The sequence below is a fragment of the Pseudochaenichthys georgianus genome, chromosome 9 (genome assembly GCF_902827115.2).
Source record: "Pseudochaenichthys georgianus chromosome 9, fPseGeo1.2, whole genome shotgun sequence".
Taxonomy (NCBI): Eukaryota; Metazoa; Chordata; class Actinopteri; order Perciformes; family Channichthyidae; genus Pseudochaenichthys; species Pseudochaenichthys georgianus.
The window spans coordinates 14982085-14999552 of record NC_047511.1 but is presented as its reverse complement, the minus strand read 5'-3'; the positions used below and the strand labels follow the sequence as shown (position 1 = coordinate 14999552).

Here is a 17468-nt window from a genome sequence, read left to right as displayed (position 1 = left end):
AATATTAAAGAGCAAGGAAAAAGTCATCACAAAATCCTGATCCTACTATTAAATAAAATTAGATTAGTTTATCGACAAAATATGAGAACAAAAATACCGAAAAGCGGGGCCTTGTGGATGGCAGAGGATTTTCATTAAAAAGCAATTTTTGCTAATTATTCACTAACATATGCTCTTAAAGCCTACTTTGGTGACACTGTTTAAATTATGAATTGATCATTAATTATTATGTGTGCATTTAAAACAAACCTTTATTCAAAGAAGAAGGTTTCACTGGGGGAGGGGGGCTCTTTAAAACAGGGGGTTTGCAAACACATGAATTTCCTGCATATTAATGTTTTATGCAACAATTTATGGTGCCAACGATAACATAAAAAAAGCATCTGGGAGAGTAAGTGACAACAAAGGAATATACATTTTGGAATTCTAGAAATAACGATTTAAATAAAACGCGACAGAAAAAGGAACATTTCTCTCCAGCTTGTTAATATCCCTTTTCCAAGCATAACGGAAGGTGCTCATGACCCCTTTAAGGTCTATCTGTGCCATCAGATAATTAAGATTTTAATTTTTGACTCTCTTGCCCTTAGGGTATTGGTTCACTCTGACTCACTCAGACATTAAGAAAGCTGAATATGATTGGCTCTGTATTTCCTTGGCATGACTCAACATGTCAACATCCATTTCCTCAAACACACATACAAGAACGATTCCTGAATGACAAAACGTTATGTCTGCAGTGATAAATATATAAATTGAAGCCAATCTTCACCCATCGTTGTCCTCACCCTATTTTAAATGTATCGGTTATTTGTAGCCATTATTTATTTGCAAACTCTCAAAGGGACCTCCATTGAGGTGCCACACTCGGTTGCTAGGAGATCTGTGACGCAACCGCAAAAGTGTCAAAGCGAGGTTAGGGTGAGTGTTTATTTTCTACATGTGTACTAGTGACGTCACTCAGATTGAGTTGTGTGCAAAGGGTATGAAGAACATGTAAGCCATTTATATCCATAAGCACACACTCAGACTCCTACACTCTCTCTTTCTCTGCATCACACACACACACACACACACACACACACACACACACACACACACACACACACACACACACACACACACACACACACACACACACACACACACTCGTTTCGTCTCCATGTAAACGTGGCCTCAGACTGTGTGAGCTCAAACTGCCTGAGGGGCTAGAGGTGAGCTGAAAATATCCCTCTGTGGCCACCATCGCTTGTTCCATTGGAAAAACAATGACTTATCATGGGAGCGAGAGAAGAAAACATATATATCTGAAAATGTATTATTCAAGTTGACCATGAGGGTCGAAAGGAGCCAGTTGAGGTGGTTCGGGCACCTAGTTAGGATGCCACCTGCGCGCCTCCCTAGGGAGGTGTTCCAGGCACGTCCAGCTGGGAAGAGACCAAGGGGTAGACCTAGGACCAGGTGGAGGGATTATATCTCTTCGCTGGCCTGGGAGCGCCTTGGGATCCCCCAGTCAGAGCTGGTTGATGTCGCCAGGGAAAGGAAAGTGTGGGGCTCTCTGCTGGAACTGCTACCCCCGCGACCCGACCACGGATAAGCGGGAGAAGATGGATGGATGGATGGACCATGAGGGTAAACAAAGAAACTGCTATTTGCTTGCAGGGAGTTGAAATTGTTTTTTAAAAACATCTATTTCACATACATAAACATGAGCAGACTCAGCACAAGAGACTAAGAATGAGAGACAGTGCAATGGCCCATCTCTAGGTATTAGCAAGGCCACATAAATGATGATTGCATGCATCCTTTTGTGTATACATGTGCGTCCGAAGCCTCACTAGAAACATTTAGATTTTGCATCCAAGATTTTTTTACAATGTATTTTTGTTATTTGTCTATGGTCTAGATCAGGGGTGTCAAACTCAATTTCATCACGGGCCACGTAGGAATTATGGTTGCACTCAAAGGGCCGGCTGTAACTTTAAGACTATATCAAAATACATATATAAATATTTAATATATATAATAATGCATTATATTACATTATTGCCTCTACATTGGATTATTATCTGATAGTGGAATAACTTCATAATTAACTACGTCTGAAAGCAGAAGTCTAGGGCAAATAATTGCAAGTCTCTTCAGTGATAATGTCACAAAATGATTTAAAAAGAAAAGCCAAATTCTGGGGGGAAAAAATTAAAAAGTGACATTTTAGAAAAAAAAGCGACATTTTGAAGAAAGAAAACTGACATAAAATATAAAAGTCAAATTTGAGATGCATTGTGGGACATGTAGTTTATGGGCAACGTGCTTCTGTAAATTGCCATGTAACCGTATAATAAACATATTATATTCTTTCAGAGCTCTTGTGGGGCCACAGAAAATGAAGTCGTGGGCCGGATTTGGCCCCCGGGCCTTGAGTTTGACACCCCTGGTCTAGGTTCTTTGGTTGTGTTGGCTGTGAAAACACCTCAACACTCTCCTCAAAGAAGAAAAGTGGCATGACCAGAAAAGTGATTGAAAAAATAAAGTGTGTGATTTTTATTTGTATATTAGTAGGAGCTGCACAAGATATGTCCTGTCTTGCATTGTTCTTCCAGGTGTGATGGCAAAACAAAACTGTAAGAACGTTTTTATTTTGATGTTCCCATTATATCAAGTATGCATGAGGGCAATCTAAATAAATGTTATCTTTTTGATTCCTATAATATAAAGTTAGGCATAAGGGCAAAGTAATGCTGAGAGGAAGAGATTTAAAAAAAAAAATCTTATGCAAACCTCAAACTCAACAATTCTTAGAGGTATCGCCATAACATTCCAGGGAGAATAAACTAAAATGTTGTGTCAATAAGGAAAATACAGGCACTCCAAAAAACACCATGTACCAAGACAAAGTAGATTGTGTAGTTTCTGCTGAATGTGTATGTTTGCGTGTGATCTTTTTCCTAACCTAATCATTTGTTGTTGTCCCTTAATCTATAAACATTAACCATTGCTCGAGGTTCATTCTTTTGTTTTGAGTTTCTAATAGAGCATGTTTACATATTTTAATGTTAAAAAAAAAAAAATTATATTTCTCAAAATGTTTGTCTGGATATGTCTCTGAACACTCGATCTGAAACTCTCTGTTTTAGCACCTGTCTCTTTACGCCACCTCCCAACATTGCAAAGGGACTTCTCAAGCCTTGTGTATAGACACTGTAGGTCTATTCTAATGAGCCTGTATTTAAAAGGGCCAGTTTCTGCTCAATGTCAGGTTCATATGTTGTGCCTCTACTGTGACATGTTAACATGCTTTGATGTTTAAGAAGGTCTTTCACTTCCTCATACTGCCTGTGCTGCAGCACCTCTTTTCACCCTCCGTCTGAAACCAGAGCCCAGTCTGCTCCGATTGGTTAGCTGGCCGGCTCTGTTACGATTGGTCAAACGCTCAGAGGTGTCCCACCCTTAAGCCTTATTATCACGTACAATGTATTGGAGCAATAGCCAATATAAGTGCAAGTGTTACGTACTGATGCAACAAACAAAAGGGGTCCGATGGAGCGTTTCAGGAAGTGTGTGGCAGAGAAACTCCCTCTGGAGGTAACACAGGGATTTGAGCCTTTGCAGATTTACATGCAAAGAAAGCTATATACAGTAACACACTACAGGAAAGAGAAAACCCACAAATCATAATAGAGCCCCTTTAACATACATGTAGGAAGGAGATTCATTTTGAATAGCATGTTGAATCCCATGCAGGGGAAAGTCAATCAGATCCCCACTTTGTGCAAAAGACCACCCTAGCAAAGAAACACTACTGTGAATCTCAAATGTTATCTAATAGTATCGTAACCAGACTATCACAAAAAGTATTTCGAGGTGGAAAGCCATAGCAACTTATAGGAGGATATCAGGAGGATGCTGACGTTTCAGCTTCGACCGGGCGCTGACTCATCCTGAGCAGACAGCGTTTGGTCACCCCAGCCTTGTAGGTCCTCCGATTGTTTTGATTCAGAGCGCTACAGAGATGAGTTACAATACTGCTGGCTGGAGGGCCCTGACGTATGAGACGGCAGTGATGCCCTAATCCCAAACATAGACCTGGGACCGATGTTTATCCACGCTTACCGGGCGCATACACATGTGTCTGATGCTCAGACATACACACATAGAAATACACACACCATTCCTAAAATAGGATCTGGAGAACCACGGGATCAACTAAGGAGCTCCACAAAGAAAACTTCCACTTTCTCTTCACTCAGTGATTTACAGTTTATACACATTGTAATGATTACATACAATTCCAGTTTTATTTTACCCAAATAATAACCATAAGAGAGTGCAGAACAGGGTACAGTGTATCTGCATTATACGTTCAGCCTCCATGGAATGAAGGTATTAAAGTTATAGGTGGATGTTTAGATGACATATTAATGTTAATGTTAATAATAATAATAATACATGTTATTGTGTAGCTGCTATACGGGTACTCAAAGGGCACTTTATATGGTCAAAACTAATTAAAGCTATGACATTAAAGCATCATCTTGGTTTTGTAAATAAAAAAGAAAGACCTCCTCTTCTCTCCGTGCAAAGGCATGTTCTGCTCTGTGCAGCTGATGTCGATAGAAACAACACAGAAAGACGGATCAGTTACAGTGAAGGAACACAAACATCCTAACTGCAGATAAGCGCAACCTCGACTTCTATCTGTAACCTGAAACCCTGTTTTCAACATTAATACTTAAGGTGTTGAAATTAAAAGTTAAAGCTGACACTTAAGTATAACAATATCTTGCATATTAATATTATTTAAGTTGTCTTAAATGAAATAATAAAACAAGATAAAGATGTTTTTCCTAATGAAAGAAGTGCTACATGCACATACCACATCATGTCTTTTGATTAACAACCAAAGACAAAGCATGTGATACACGATGGTCAAGTTAAATGATAAAAACGTAAAAGTTAAATGTGACAAGGTACCTATAATTGTAATCGCAATGTGAACTTGTACTAACCTCCTTCTAATGCAATCTATATTATATTCTATGTCTATTCCATGCTCATGTTATGTCTATTCTTATGTATTTTATTGGTAACTGTATTCTATGTGTTCTCAATTTTCTGTGGCTTTTTCATGAGGTGTCAATTCTCTACTGTGAAGCACTTTAGACTGCAAATCTTGTATGAAAGGTGCTATTCAAATAAAGCGTATTATTATAATTAAGGTCGCAATAACAATGATTACATAAGTAGCATTGTATGATTGACATGTGTTTGGACAAGTGAGAAAACTACATTTAACTTATCCCACATAAAAATAAAAAAATAAATTTCTTAAGAAATGGAATCCAGGCCCACAATTTCAAGTAGTAAAAGATAATAAGATAAGTATATCTTATCTTATTATCTTGTATTCATTGAAAATGTGGGCCTGGATTACATTTCTCAAGAAAATGCTGTGCTGTATGTTGAGTAAGAAAATAATCCGGAACAAATCATTAGCACGGGAGACTTTACAATAAATGCACATGTATCTGCTCGGTGCCTGTCATCATCACAGTTGTATTTTGTAATCCAAGCACAGCTTTATATGGCGTGTGATTATTCCAAGGCATGCCTCGACCGACAAATATGCAGCGCTATGCCCCACATACCTGTTAGTCAAGGTCTACTACTATTCACAACACTAAGTGATCACCATTCATCACTCCTTGTGTTGACACAACCTCCATTACTCCCCATCTCCTCCTTTAGTCTAATAGCTTCCGCAGTATGCACATAATGCATCAGGCAATAAGGCTGCCAACACACCACCTCCGGTTATTATGGCACCGCCTTATTGTTGCATTTCCCAACACTGTACTTAAATATATTCTTAACAAAAATAATTATGGTGATTATGGGTGTGAGTGTTTTTTTTCCGGCACAATAGAAAAGAAGAAGGTTCCAAATTGACACTAGAAATTGGATAGAGGTGAGAAAAGCACATGAGAAGAGTATAGACAATAAAGCACTAGACCTTTTGATTTAATTTAGCAGAATGACATCCCAGAAATGAAACAATGCATGAGAGCTTAATAAGCAGATGTTGAAAGGGTATACCAATACCAATATGAAAGAGGTAAAGTGAAGGCACCTAATTTTATTAAAGCTAGAATGTGATCCCATTTAAAAAAATAAAAAAAAAGAGTTCACTCACTTGCAGAGGGGGTTTCAGCATGGACAGGAGGTGTGGAAGGGATGAAGGAGGGAAAGAAGAAGGATCGCAGAGATCGTTCAGTGAGGAGGGGCGAGCGCTGCGTGGGCAGATTCTCACAGCTGCCCACGCTGCTGTGGATCTTAAGGTTCAAGGGCTTGGTCTTCTTCTTGGCTCTGAGGGAAACAAGAGAAGAACAGTAGAAATCACTGAGAGGGAAATAGGTTGCACATACACATGTTTCAACTAACAGCAGAGCTTTGAGTGGAGGTAAACAAGCCTGAGGACTCATAATGTACTAACAACATCATTATAGGATTATGTGATATGATACAATCCATGTACATTATATATTATATGTACAGCACTTTGGCTCGACCAAAAATCGTTTATAAATGTGCTATATAAATAAAACTTGATTTGATTTGATACAGTGAGCCAGGCTAGGTATCATGTTGATAAAGTGACTACAAATCAACAGGCATCAGGCAAGAAAGAAGACACGTTCGATTCTCAAAGAAAAATGTCTTGGACTTGTCATTTAGTTTGTTGCTGATCATTTACTGTCACTTAAACTACTGTTGGTCAGCTTTGTAAAGCTGTATGTACCGCAGGGCTGTGCACTGACTGCTAACATCAGCATGCAAATGTGCTCACAATGACATTATAATACTAAGTAGATATAATGTTTACGATGTTCATCATCTTAATTTAGAATGTTAGCATGCTAACACTTACTATTAGCTTAAAGTATAACAGAGGAAGATGGAAATGTCATATCTGACTTCTAACCACAAATGTCAACCTAATAGAAGTTTTAGAGGAAAAGTCAGGTTACCACTAAAGTCACTGGATCATTCTCTAGACTCCAGTAATACAACCTATTTCTACAACATAACAAAGGGATACATCTAATTGGTTAAGACACAACGAGAGACGGTCTCAAATAGACATCCCTTAAAAGCATGCTGTTAAAAGTCTGATGCCAAACCACTGTTATTACAGAAGAGGGAATTATAGCTGTAGTGTAAGCAGTTTAATTAGCTAGAAATCATTTAACAGTAGCTTAGTATTCATGATATTCATCAATTTCACGGTACCCACATCATTAATCTGTATCCTTGTACTCATCTGATGGGAGAAAATATATAAAACACAGATTTAAAGATCCGGTTGATATCCAGATATACTGTAACGGTTATCTACACCAATGAGGCTCAGTGGACCCAGGTCACTCAAAAAGACAAATCCGTAGACTGCTTTCATTTTTTAAGGGTAGGGTGTTTTATACCCATCTGGAGATGTGTTATTCTGTCAATATGTGTTTACAGTTTGACAAACATCTTGGCACCATTAAACATTTGAAATGTACCCATGAAAGAAAACTCTCAGTGTTATGATTTATAGATAGAGTATGGTCTGTGACTCAAAATAAGCATACGCAATCTCACCAGGTAACGGTTGAACGGCAAATGAAATGTGCAGCTTGATATAGGTCCAAGCAAGCAAATAAACCTGAGAATATACAGTACATAAACAAACCCCCGGTATGCATGCATACAGATATTCGGGCATAGATACAAAAATAAACCTCCCTTTAACTCGAGGAAATCATTTTTCCATTTGAATGTCATTTAGAAAACTGATGGCAAACCTGATTGAGATGTCATGTTGGGCAACAACATCAGATAGGAACGTACACTGTATGTAAATTCACAAAAAGTGATGTTTGAAATGTACTGTATAAGAGCGAGCTAGAAATACAGGAAGCTACTGAAGGAAAAGCAGTAGAACCAGAAAGAACAACAATGGATGAAAAGGGAACAAAACCAATGCAGATGAAAGCAGGCTTATATGCAAAAAGGAGAACATAATTGTAAAAAAAAAAGAACATGAAAAAGATTGAATCCAACAGATTTTAATAGAAAAAAAACTTAAAGCTGTGAGTCCTGACTTCTCATTCATTAAGTGTTGAATCCCAAAGGAGCTCTTCCTCCTATGTCAGTCTCTCAGTCTCCATACTGACTCATGCAATTAGACCTGTAAACCAGCCCGGCAATAAGGAAGCAGCCTGCAGGTTATCACTTCTCCTTCATAGAGTTTTTGTCAGCTATTCCGATTAGCCCACTTTATGCAATTTGAATCAAAATTAAACCATTCATCTCCCTGTGTGCATGCCTTTTATCCTACACCCCAATGATGTTTAGTGAGGGGAAAGCGAAAATGAATGTAGAGGGAAGGGAGAGGATTCCCAAAATTGGTTTTGAAGACGGCTGTCTGTGAAGGCATGTGGGCGGAGTTGGTGAGAGTCAACTCCACAGTTGCTAACACATCTATTCAGATACCCCTTTTTCTACTCTGCATATGAAAAGTTGGAGGAAGAGTAACGAGAATGCACCATACAGGAGACAGAAGAAGAGGGAGGTGGGTGACTTGTCAAATGTTAAGGGAAATCAGCAAAGGTGTGAATAGTAGAGTGTCTTTTGATCTTGAACATCACAATGCATTTCTCACAGATGGAAATCACTGCATATTTCCGTCCTTTCAGAAAGCTTCTGAATCGTTCATCCCCCTGGGTCTTCTCTACCAAATAAACAGGAACACCACCATTTTTTTTTACGTATGATTTAGGCATTTCCTCTACCTAGTGATTCAATGAACCACGCTGTTATGCTTGTAACTTGCTGATTTGTTGTTTTCTTGCTTCCTGTTATATCCTGATATCTAGTTCTCGGAATCATTGAGGTTTAATTGTGTCTTTCCTGATTTGATTGAAGATGCAGTTCTACATTTGCATAACATGAATAAGCGTGAATTCAGTGCGCGCAGTTTGAAGAAGATGTCTCGCTTTTTCTTTCAAATGATCTGTGAAGGTTGGATGTTGTCATCAGCTAGGACAGAGGGATTCAAGGGAATCCTGCTCAATGTGTGTGGGCAGGGAGGTATACTGAAGCATATAAGGGGATCGGGACGGGTGGCGCAGTGGTCTGTGCATCCGATCATCAGATCAAGGGGGAGTGCTGGGGAACTCCAGTTCGAAACCCGCTCCTGCCACCACTGCGTCAGGCCGTTGTGTCCTTGGGCAAGACACTTCACCCGGATTTGCTCCTGTGGGTATTGTCCACAGTACATGTATAATACTAATGTATACTTGTAAAAGCGCCTCGATGACCTCGAGGCGTGAAGATGGACGGTGTGGCGCAGTGCGCTGTGCAATGATCATCAGATCAAGGTGAAACCCGCCGCTGCTGCGTCTGTAAAGCCGGTGTGTCCTTGGGCAAGACCCTTCACCTGAACTTGCTCCTGTGGGTATTGTCCACAGTATCTGACCATTGCATGTATGATGTGCAATGTGTGTATATGTAAAGCGCTTTGAGTCATTGATAATGCGCTATAATAAATGTAAGGAATTATTAATTATCAAAGCTGTGTTAACTTTCTTAGGTTTGTATTTTTTTAAAGATCAGATTTAGGAAATATAGGAAAACTTGACATTCATGCACACATGTCCATGCTTTAATCCACCCACTCCCTCCCTCCACATCCACTTCCCCCACACTTGCAGAGAGGCTAATTACAAAGACAGCTTCAAGTAAAAGTTCCATTTGATCAAGGACATAGGAGAGCACCGATCCTTCAAATGGCATATTTATTTTCCTTTCTGACATATCAAGAGGATTTCTAAAAAGCGGTGGTCATGCATATTCTGTCGTTTAGGTCTGGCTAACAAGCTAAAAGCTGCTCAGCATCCAAATGGCTCAATAGTGATGCTGAGAAACTGCAAAGCCTTCCAGCTCGGTCTAATTAACACTAGTCTCCATCGAGGAGAGTCAAATGACTTGCGTGATACCATCTACATACCTCCAGTTTTTACCTCAGTAAAATGCCGAGTGCTCTACCGAGACCCATATGGCCAGAAAAGCGCAGTTGAGTTGTATGCAAATGGACCTGTGGAATAATATGTCTGGCACCCAATGCTCTTAGCTGCTTTAATAACGTTTGTGGAAAATGAAATAAAGGTGGCTAGAATAATGATTGCAACAGAGAATTACTGAGCCCTTTGAGCAGTTTCACCCAAAGCAGGTAGTCTAGCTTTCAGAAGTCTGCTGTTTCAATCCCGAGTTTAATAAAAGCCGACGGTCAGTGACCCAAGGTAGTTCTTTTTTTTTCTTTTTCCAAAGGCATTGCGGCAGAGCAATGCCAAACTTCATCTTAAAGGAATGTATTGTCATGCTCAGCAAGTGAAACAAACCAAACAATTCCCTTTTGTTCATTACGAGACGCTGCATTTTTTAACTTTGATGATTTGTATTCACCTACACAAACAAACATACAGTATCATGTAAATGCTTAACCTGCACTTGCTTGCTTAATTGTTTAATCCAAACGTAAAATGTGTTTGTCGGAAGAGATATGTGCAGACCATGATCATCAGTCGGGAAGGTTGGATGATAACATCACACAAGTTAGAAAAAACGTTTGTTTTTCTCCCCTTTAACTTTCAGAGTCTCGCACTGAGATATGGATAAGCGCATATCAGAGCACCAGGAAATGCACTGCACTCTCAACAGGCAGGCGAATCATGAGGATATAGATTAAAAGCTGAACATGATGCCTATAGAAGATAGGGAGACACCCAATGCCGGGAAATCAGAAAGATAAAAACAAAGAGTGAAACAATGTCCTATGTGAGAGACAGAAAATGAGAGGGAGAAAGAAGAGGTACTGGAGCCGATGAGCAGCAGCGACAGAGGAGTAATATGTTGACAGGAAGGCGTACGGACGGTGACATGTGGTCTCTTCAGAAGAATTTCAGGAATGTGTGTCAAGGCACACAGACATTGCACCTATCTAGTTAAAATAGTTTCAGTGCAAAATGATGCTCCCATTGTTGGCCATCAGCAATGTTATGGTAGTGTTGCTGTTGGTATAAAATGTGGTTTATGTTTTCATTCCACATGGGTTTGCAACAACAACAAAAAAGTTTATTTGAAAACTAAATGTGAGAGGGAACACAAATATGTAAAATCCATTCAGGAGGAACTAGCAATGAAAATGACTGAACAATTTGTTTTTAAATCTAAATAAACTAATATTATCAAGCTAATTGGCCGTATTTCATGACGATGTTCCACTTTTTCTATCAAACACAAACTGTGCTGCTGCCCAACTCTGTAATGTTCTTCTCTCTCAGTCCTCTGTCCAAAAGTCAAGGTTCATTGAAAAAGATGACAAACATGTTTATATCTAACAAAATATTCTGCATGAATCCATGTTTGTTGGTGTTTAGACTTTCAAAACCGACATTTCCAGTGCGGTCACACTGTTTGCTTTGTTGGCTTGCTGTGCACAAAATAACACCACGTTATTAATGATTGTTAATGTTTGACATAAATTAGTTTAATAGTGGGTCAGGTCACATGTCTTATATTAACCGGTCAGATTAGGTCTGGGTTTCACTTGGAGATAATGGTGGGTAAGGGGTGTGGGTTTGCAAACTGGACCTGTGGAGCACTTGCCTTCACTCTACGCTCTCAGAAAAATGGTTCTTTGTGTTGTAAATACTGACAATTGAAGTAAACTATTCTAACTATTCATTTGTTGATAACTAATCTAAGTAAATAACCTAACTGTCACAAGAGTCCCTAAATCTACTTTCTAAAATATGAAAATGCTGATTTGATATAAAACTGTTGAAAAGAAAAACTAACTTTTTCTCTCAGTTTTAGGAAACTCAGAGAGGCTTGACCACCCGCCATAGTGGAATGGCTCTAGGGAAGTCTGCCTGTCAAACGGAGGATCCTCCACTTTGGCCAGACCCCTCACTTTCTTCCCACACTGGACATACCTGTCTCCTCTTGCAGGTGCTTGTGGTCAGGAGGGTCATTACAAAGTAATTTGGTGGCACCTGTTTAGGCCCCCAAGGTTACAGACGTCAGCCCCTTCCCGTTGTCTGTCCCTTCCTCTCTGCGAGGATTTGTACTGGCCAGGTTTGGGTTTTGTTCAAAATGTTGATGCCAATAATACTTGTACATACACTCATCGAAACATTCAACTAACTTCTGATGCTTACTCGCCATCTCTTATGCTCATGATAAAATACCTTATTTGCACTTTAACTTGACTGGTTGCCAATTATTGTCCAGGCTCTATATTATATAATTGTCTTATTCAATAATTAAAAAAAAGTGAACTGCATCCCTATTTTGAAATGTTGCTCATTTTTAAAAGGGGATCTATTATCTCATGTTCAGGCTTCATAATTGTATTTAGTTTTAATTGTCTGAAACCAATGCCTTGCTCTGATCACTTACATTACAATGTGTTGGAGTGCTAGCCAATAGAAGCATAGTTATGTAACAAGTTAGTCTTAGTAGGGTTAAATATCTCACTTTAAGAACTGTTCTAAAATAGCAATATGTTTCTGTTTGTCAGAAACAGCATGGTATGCAATGAATTACACACAACATCTGTCTGGATGTAATATGATTGGATGTTTTTTGTCCTTGTATGCGAGTTTGCTTCAGACACAAGATGAATTTCAGAGGACAATAAATTGTCATGTAACGCAATATACACACACGTTCTTGTGGATATAACACCTGCGATCTGAGGGCGGTAAAAGAGAGGAGAGGTGTGTCGTCATGGAGATTGAAGAGAACATCTCTGCTTTCCAGTTAGATGGGATTAGGCTATGTTAGATTGATGTTTAAGCATTTTCCATTTTAAAACTTTTTGTTGTGAATCTATTAATTTTGAATGAATATTTAAAAAAACAAATGTGGTGTCCACACAACTTTCTTTAGAAGACATGCTATTATGTTTCAGGTTTGAGCATTATAAAGTGTAATAATAAAATAAAACACAATATCTTCAAGCACCTTTATTGATTCCATTACCTTTACTGTAACTCGTTCTTCTCCACCACCTGGCGATCATTTATTTTCTCGAGAAATATTCTGTGGCTCCATACAATAGTCTGTATTAAATTGATAGCTTGGCTTTGGATAACAAGTCAGCTCTGAAATCAGGGAAAGTTCTTGGCATAAGATAATATTTTCCAAAATATTTTTTAGTACCCATTTACTTGTACCTTAACGCAGCATTGGAAGCAAATAACAGCTGTCTACCCACAACCTGTATGGGTTAAGTTGTAGTTTTGAAGCAGTTAGTGACAGGGTGCCTGAAAAGAAGAAGGGGCCAGGGATAGTATGGAGCCAGGAGCAGGGGTGTATACTACGAAGCAGGATTTTCGCTTAGCCGGCTAAATTCAGGGAAAACTCCGGCTTTCCGGTCCTACGAAGCTGGTTCTCTCTTTAGCAGGCTTGATCTCCATGGTAACTTATGCTTAGTGGCTAACCTTGTCGGGACCAGGTTAGGTTGCAGGCTAAGAGCTCAACTCAGTGAAAGCACTGCCTGCTGACCAATCAGAGCTCAGTTTGCGGAGTTTAAAGCGATCAAGTCAGAAAGGAAATACAGAAAAGCTGCCGTTGCAGGAAAGACGGCCGGCAAAAATCACCGACTGTGTGAACGTGAACATTAATAGAATATCACCTCCATCTTCAGAGCAATCTGACTATTATAACATTAGCGTTAAGAAACGTACTTACTTACTTAAATATCTGCCACAACATAAGTAACCGGATCAGAGTACATTGTGGTGACACGTTATGGGACATAATTCACCTCTCTTATTGTGTTGCCACACGGACCCTTTAGTGGGAACACCTGGAGAGTTAGCCTCCATTCCTGCTAGCTCGTTAAGCAGAGCAGACGATGTGTTGACCTCTCTATATTTAATGGATAATAAAGAGTGGAACTCCGTTCTGAATACACCGCCTCCGACTCCCTTTTCCTGGCGCTACACTGGTGACCCTGACGTTTCCGAGAAAGTTTCCGGAAAATTAACGAGCATGGCTGAATGCGATGTGTTCGTAAAGCTGCCGGAATTCTGGGAGCACGCCGCGGAGGCATGGTTCGCACATGTGGAGGCGCACTTCGCCTGCCGACAGGTCCGTGACGGGGACCTGAAATACTACCATGTGGTAGCAGCGCTGGGCTGCTCTACGTCGTCCAGGTTGGTGGGATTCATCGCAGCCCCCCCACATCATGGCAAATATGAGGCGATTAAGGCCCTTCTCCTTAAGACATTTAGCTTATCTGCTAAGGAGAGGGCCCGCCAGTTACTTGACATTCAAGGCCTGGGAGACAGCAAGCCATCTCAGCTAATGGAGAAAATGCTGAATCTGCTAGGGGGGGAAGATCCCCGGATTTTATTCACGGAGATTTTCCTGCGTCACTTGCCTCCCCGGGTCCAGACGGCGCTGGCCAACACGCCTGTCACGGTGCCTTGGCGGAGGAAGCGGATCGTTTTTTCCTGGCTACACAACAGCCCGGTGCAGAGACGTTAGCCGCGACGCGCAGCAGCCCATCTGCAGTCAAGACAGCATGGCGGGGGCCGGACACGGCTGTTTCGAGCCGGCATGGAGACACCGGAGAGTGCTCTTACCACGCACGTTTCGGGACAAGGGCGAAGAGATGCATCGCTCCGTGCAGCTACAAACCCCCGGGAAACGGAGGGGCCGGCGCTCGGTAGTGGCCCTGAGCGTCGGCGGCACGTGCAGGCTCCTCTTCGTCAGCGACAGCGTTTCGGGGAGCCTGTTTCTGTGTGACACGGGCGCTCAACGGAGCGTAGTTCCCGCGTCGAGTGAAGACGTCACCCGGGGAGGGCACGGACCGCGATTGACGACGGCTAACGGCGGTCCCATTCGCACGTACGGCGTGAGGCCTATGTGTTTGTGCATCGGAGGACAGCGTTTCAGCTGGGATTTCGTGACAGCGGACATTTATTTTCCCCTCCTCGGAGCGGATTTTTTGTGCGCTCATGGACTCTTAGTGGACGTTAAGAATAGGCGTTTGATTGATGCCTTGACGTTTCCTTCCCTCGTGTGCACACTTGGCAGCGCAGCGTACGACGGGCTGTCGGGCTCGCTGTCAGGGGCAGACACGTTTCTCAGACTGTTGGCCGAGTTTCCAGACCTGTCGCTGCCCACCTTCTCTGCGCTTACCACTAAGCATGGCGTGGAGCACCACGTCACTACCGAGGGGCCTCCTGTCTACGCCAGGGCCCGGCGGTTGAACCCTTCTAAGCTAGCTGTGGCGAGGGCGGAGTTTGCAACCATGGAGCGCCTGGGCATTGTCCGCCGCTCTGACAGTCCTTGGGCTTCCCCCCTGCACGTCGTCCCCAAACCGAACGGCGGGTTCCGCCCGTGCGGGGATTACCGCCGACTCAACGACGCCACTACGCCTGACCGCTATCCAGTGCCGCACATTCAGGACTTTTCGGCGCATCTGGCCGGTACAGGGGTGTTTTCCAAGGTGGACCTGGTGCGTGGATACCACCAGGTGCCCATGCACCCCCTGGACATTCCCAAGACGGCAGTGATAACACCTTTTGGACTTTTTGAGTTCCTGCGGATGCCTTTTGGACTCAAGAATGCCGCTCAGACGTTCCAGCGCCTGATGGATTCGGTACTGCGGGACCTGCCGTTTGTGTTTGTCTACCTCGACGACATACTCGTCGCCAGCGCTTCAGTGCAGGAGCACCTGTCCCACCTCCGAGCCCTTTTCACACGACTCAACGAACACGGATTAATCATCAATCCGGCAAAGTGCCAGTTCGAGGTGTCGGACATTGATTTCCTGGGGCACCGCGTCACCAAGGGCGGTGCGACACCTCTGCCAGCGAAGGTGGAGGCTGTTGCGGCTTTTCCTCGCCCGCTCACAGCCCGGTCGCTCTGTGAGTTTCTGGGGATGGTGACCTTCTACCACCGTTTCATCGCCCGGGCCGCACACATCATGCGGCCGCTGTATGAAGCGTTGAAAGGCAAGACCCCCGTCCAGGCGATCGACTGGACAGCAGAGGCGGACGTCGCTTTTGCTGAGGTCAAGACCGCGTTGGCTCAGGCGGCTTTGCTGGCACACCCATCATCTACGGCTCCCATTTCCATCACCACGGACGCGTCGGACTACGCGGTCGGCGCAGTGCACGAGCAGTGGGTGGAGGGCGCTTGGCAGCCGCTCGCCTTTTTCAGCCGCCAGCTGACGCCCAGAGAACGCAGGTACAGCGCCTTTGACCGAGAGCTCCTTGGACTTTATTTGGCCGTGCGGCACTTCCGTTTCATGCTGGAAGGCCGTGAATTTACGGCGTTTGTCGACCACAAGCCGCTCACCTTCGCCATGTCAAAAGTGGCGGAGCCTTGGTCGGCACGTCAGCAGCGGCAGCTTTTCTACATATCAGAGTTCACTACGGACATTAAGCACGTGGCTGGCAAGTCAAACCTGGTCGCTGATTGCCTCTCCAGAGTCGTCATCGGTGCCGTCCAGTTGGGCCTGGACTATACTCGCATGGCGGCGGACCAGGTCACAGATCCCGGCGTCCAGGCTCTGAAGGTGGAGGGCGCGGGGCTGCGCTTGGAGGACGTAGTGTTCGGCGACGCGGGCATTACCCTCCTGTGTGACGTTTCCACGGGCCTGGCGCGGCCTGTCGTCCCTGCCAGCTGGAGGCGCTCTGTGTTCGAAGCGGTGCACGGCCTATCACACCCCGGCGTTAAACCTTTGGTGCGCTTGGTGGCCGCGAAGTTCGTCTGGCATGGGCTGAAAAAGGATGTGAGGACTTGGGCCAGGGAGTGCGTGGCTTGTCAACGCGATAAGGTGCACCGCCACACGAAGGCCCCGTTGGAGCGTTTCCTGGTGCCTGAGAGGAGGTTTGATCACGTCAACATTGACCTGGTTGGTCCGTTGCCTTCCTCTCAGGGGTTTTCCTACCTCCTCACCATGGTGGACAGAACGACCCGTTGGCCGGAGGCAGTTTCGCTCGTTTCGACATCAGCCGCAGACGTTGCCCGGGCCTTCATTGCAACGTGGGTTTGTCGTTTTGGCACCCCGTCAGACATTTCCTCAGACAGGGGCTCTCAGTTCACGTCCGAGCTCTGGAACGCTGTGGCAAGCGGTTTGGGGGTCAAGCTGCACAGGACTACCGCTTACCACCCTCAGGCTAACGGCCTCTGCGAGCGCTTTCATCGCTCCATGAAGGCGTCCCTCAAGGCCGGCCTTACGGACGGTAACTGGGTCGACAAGCTGCCCTGGGTGATGCTGGGCCTGAGGACCGCACCTAAGGAAGATCTGCAGTGTTCTACAGCGGAGATGGTCTACGGTCAGCCGCTGAGAGTTCCGGGGGATTTCCTCCCAAATGCTTCAGCTCCCTGGTCTGCCACGG

At 43.4% G+C, this 17468-nt stretch overlaps 1 protein-coding gene across 6 annotated transcripts in view; it reads right to left on the bottom strand.

Annotated features, from left to right (window-relative positions):
* The window catches only part of ksr2 (kinase suppressor of ras 2), a 189674-nt gene that overhangs the window by 52531 nt on the left and 119675 nt on the right, over window positions 1-17468 (bottom strand). For all 6 annotated transcript variants that reach the window (XM_034092087.2, XM_034092085.2, XM_034092086.2 and 3 more), the window contains one exon: window positions 6194-6366. In XM_034092087.2, the coding sequence (XP_033947978.1) occupies window positions 6194-6366 (173 nt within the window). The remainder of the gene's footprint in view (window positions 1-6193; window positions 6367-17468) is intronic.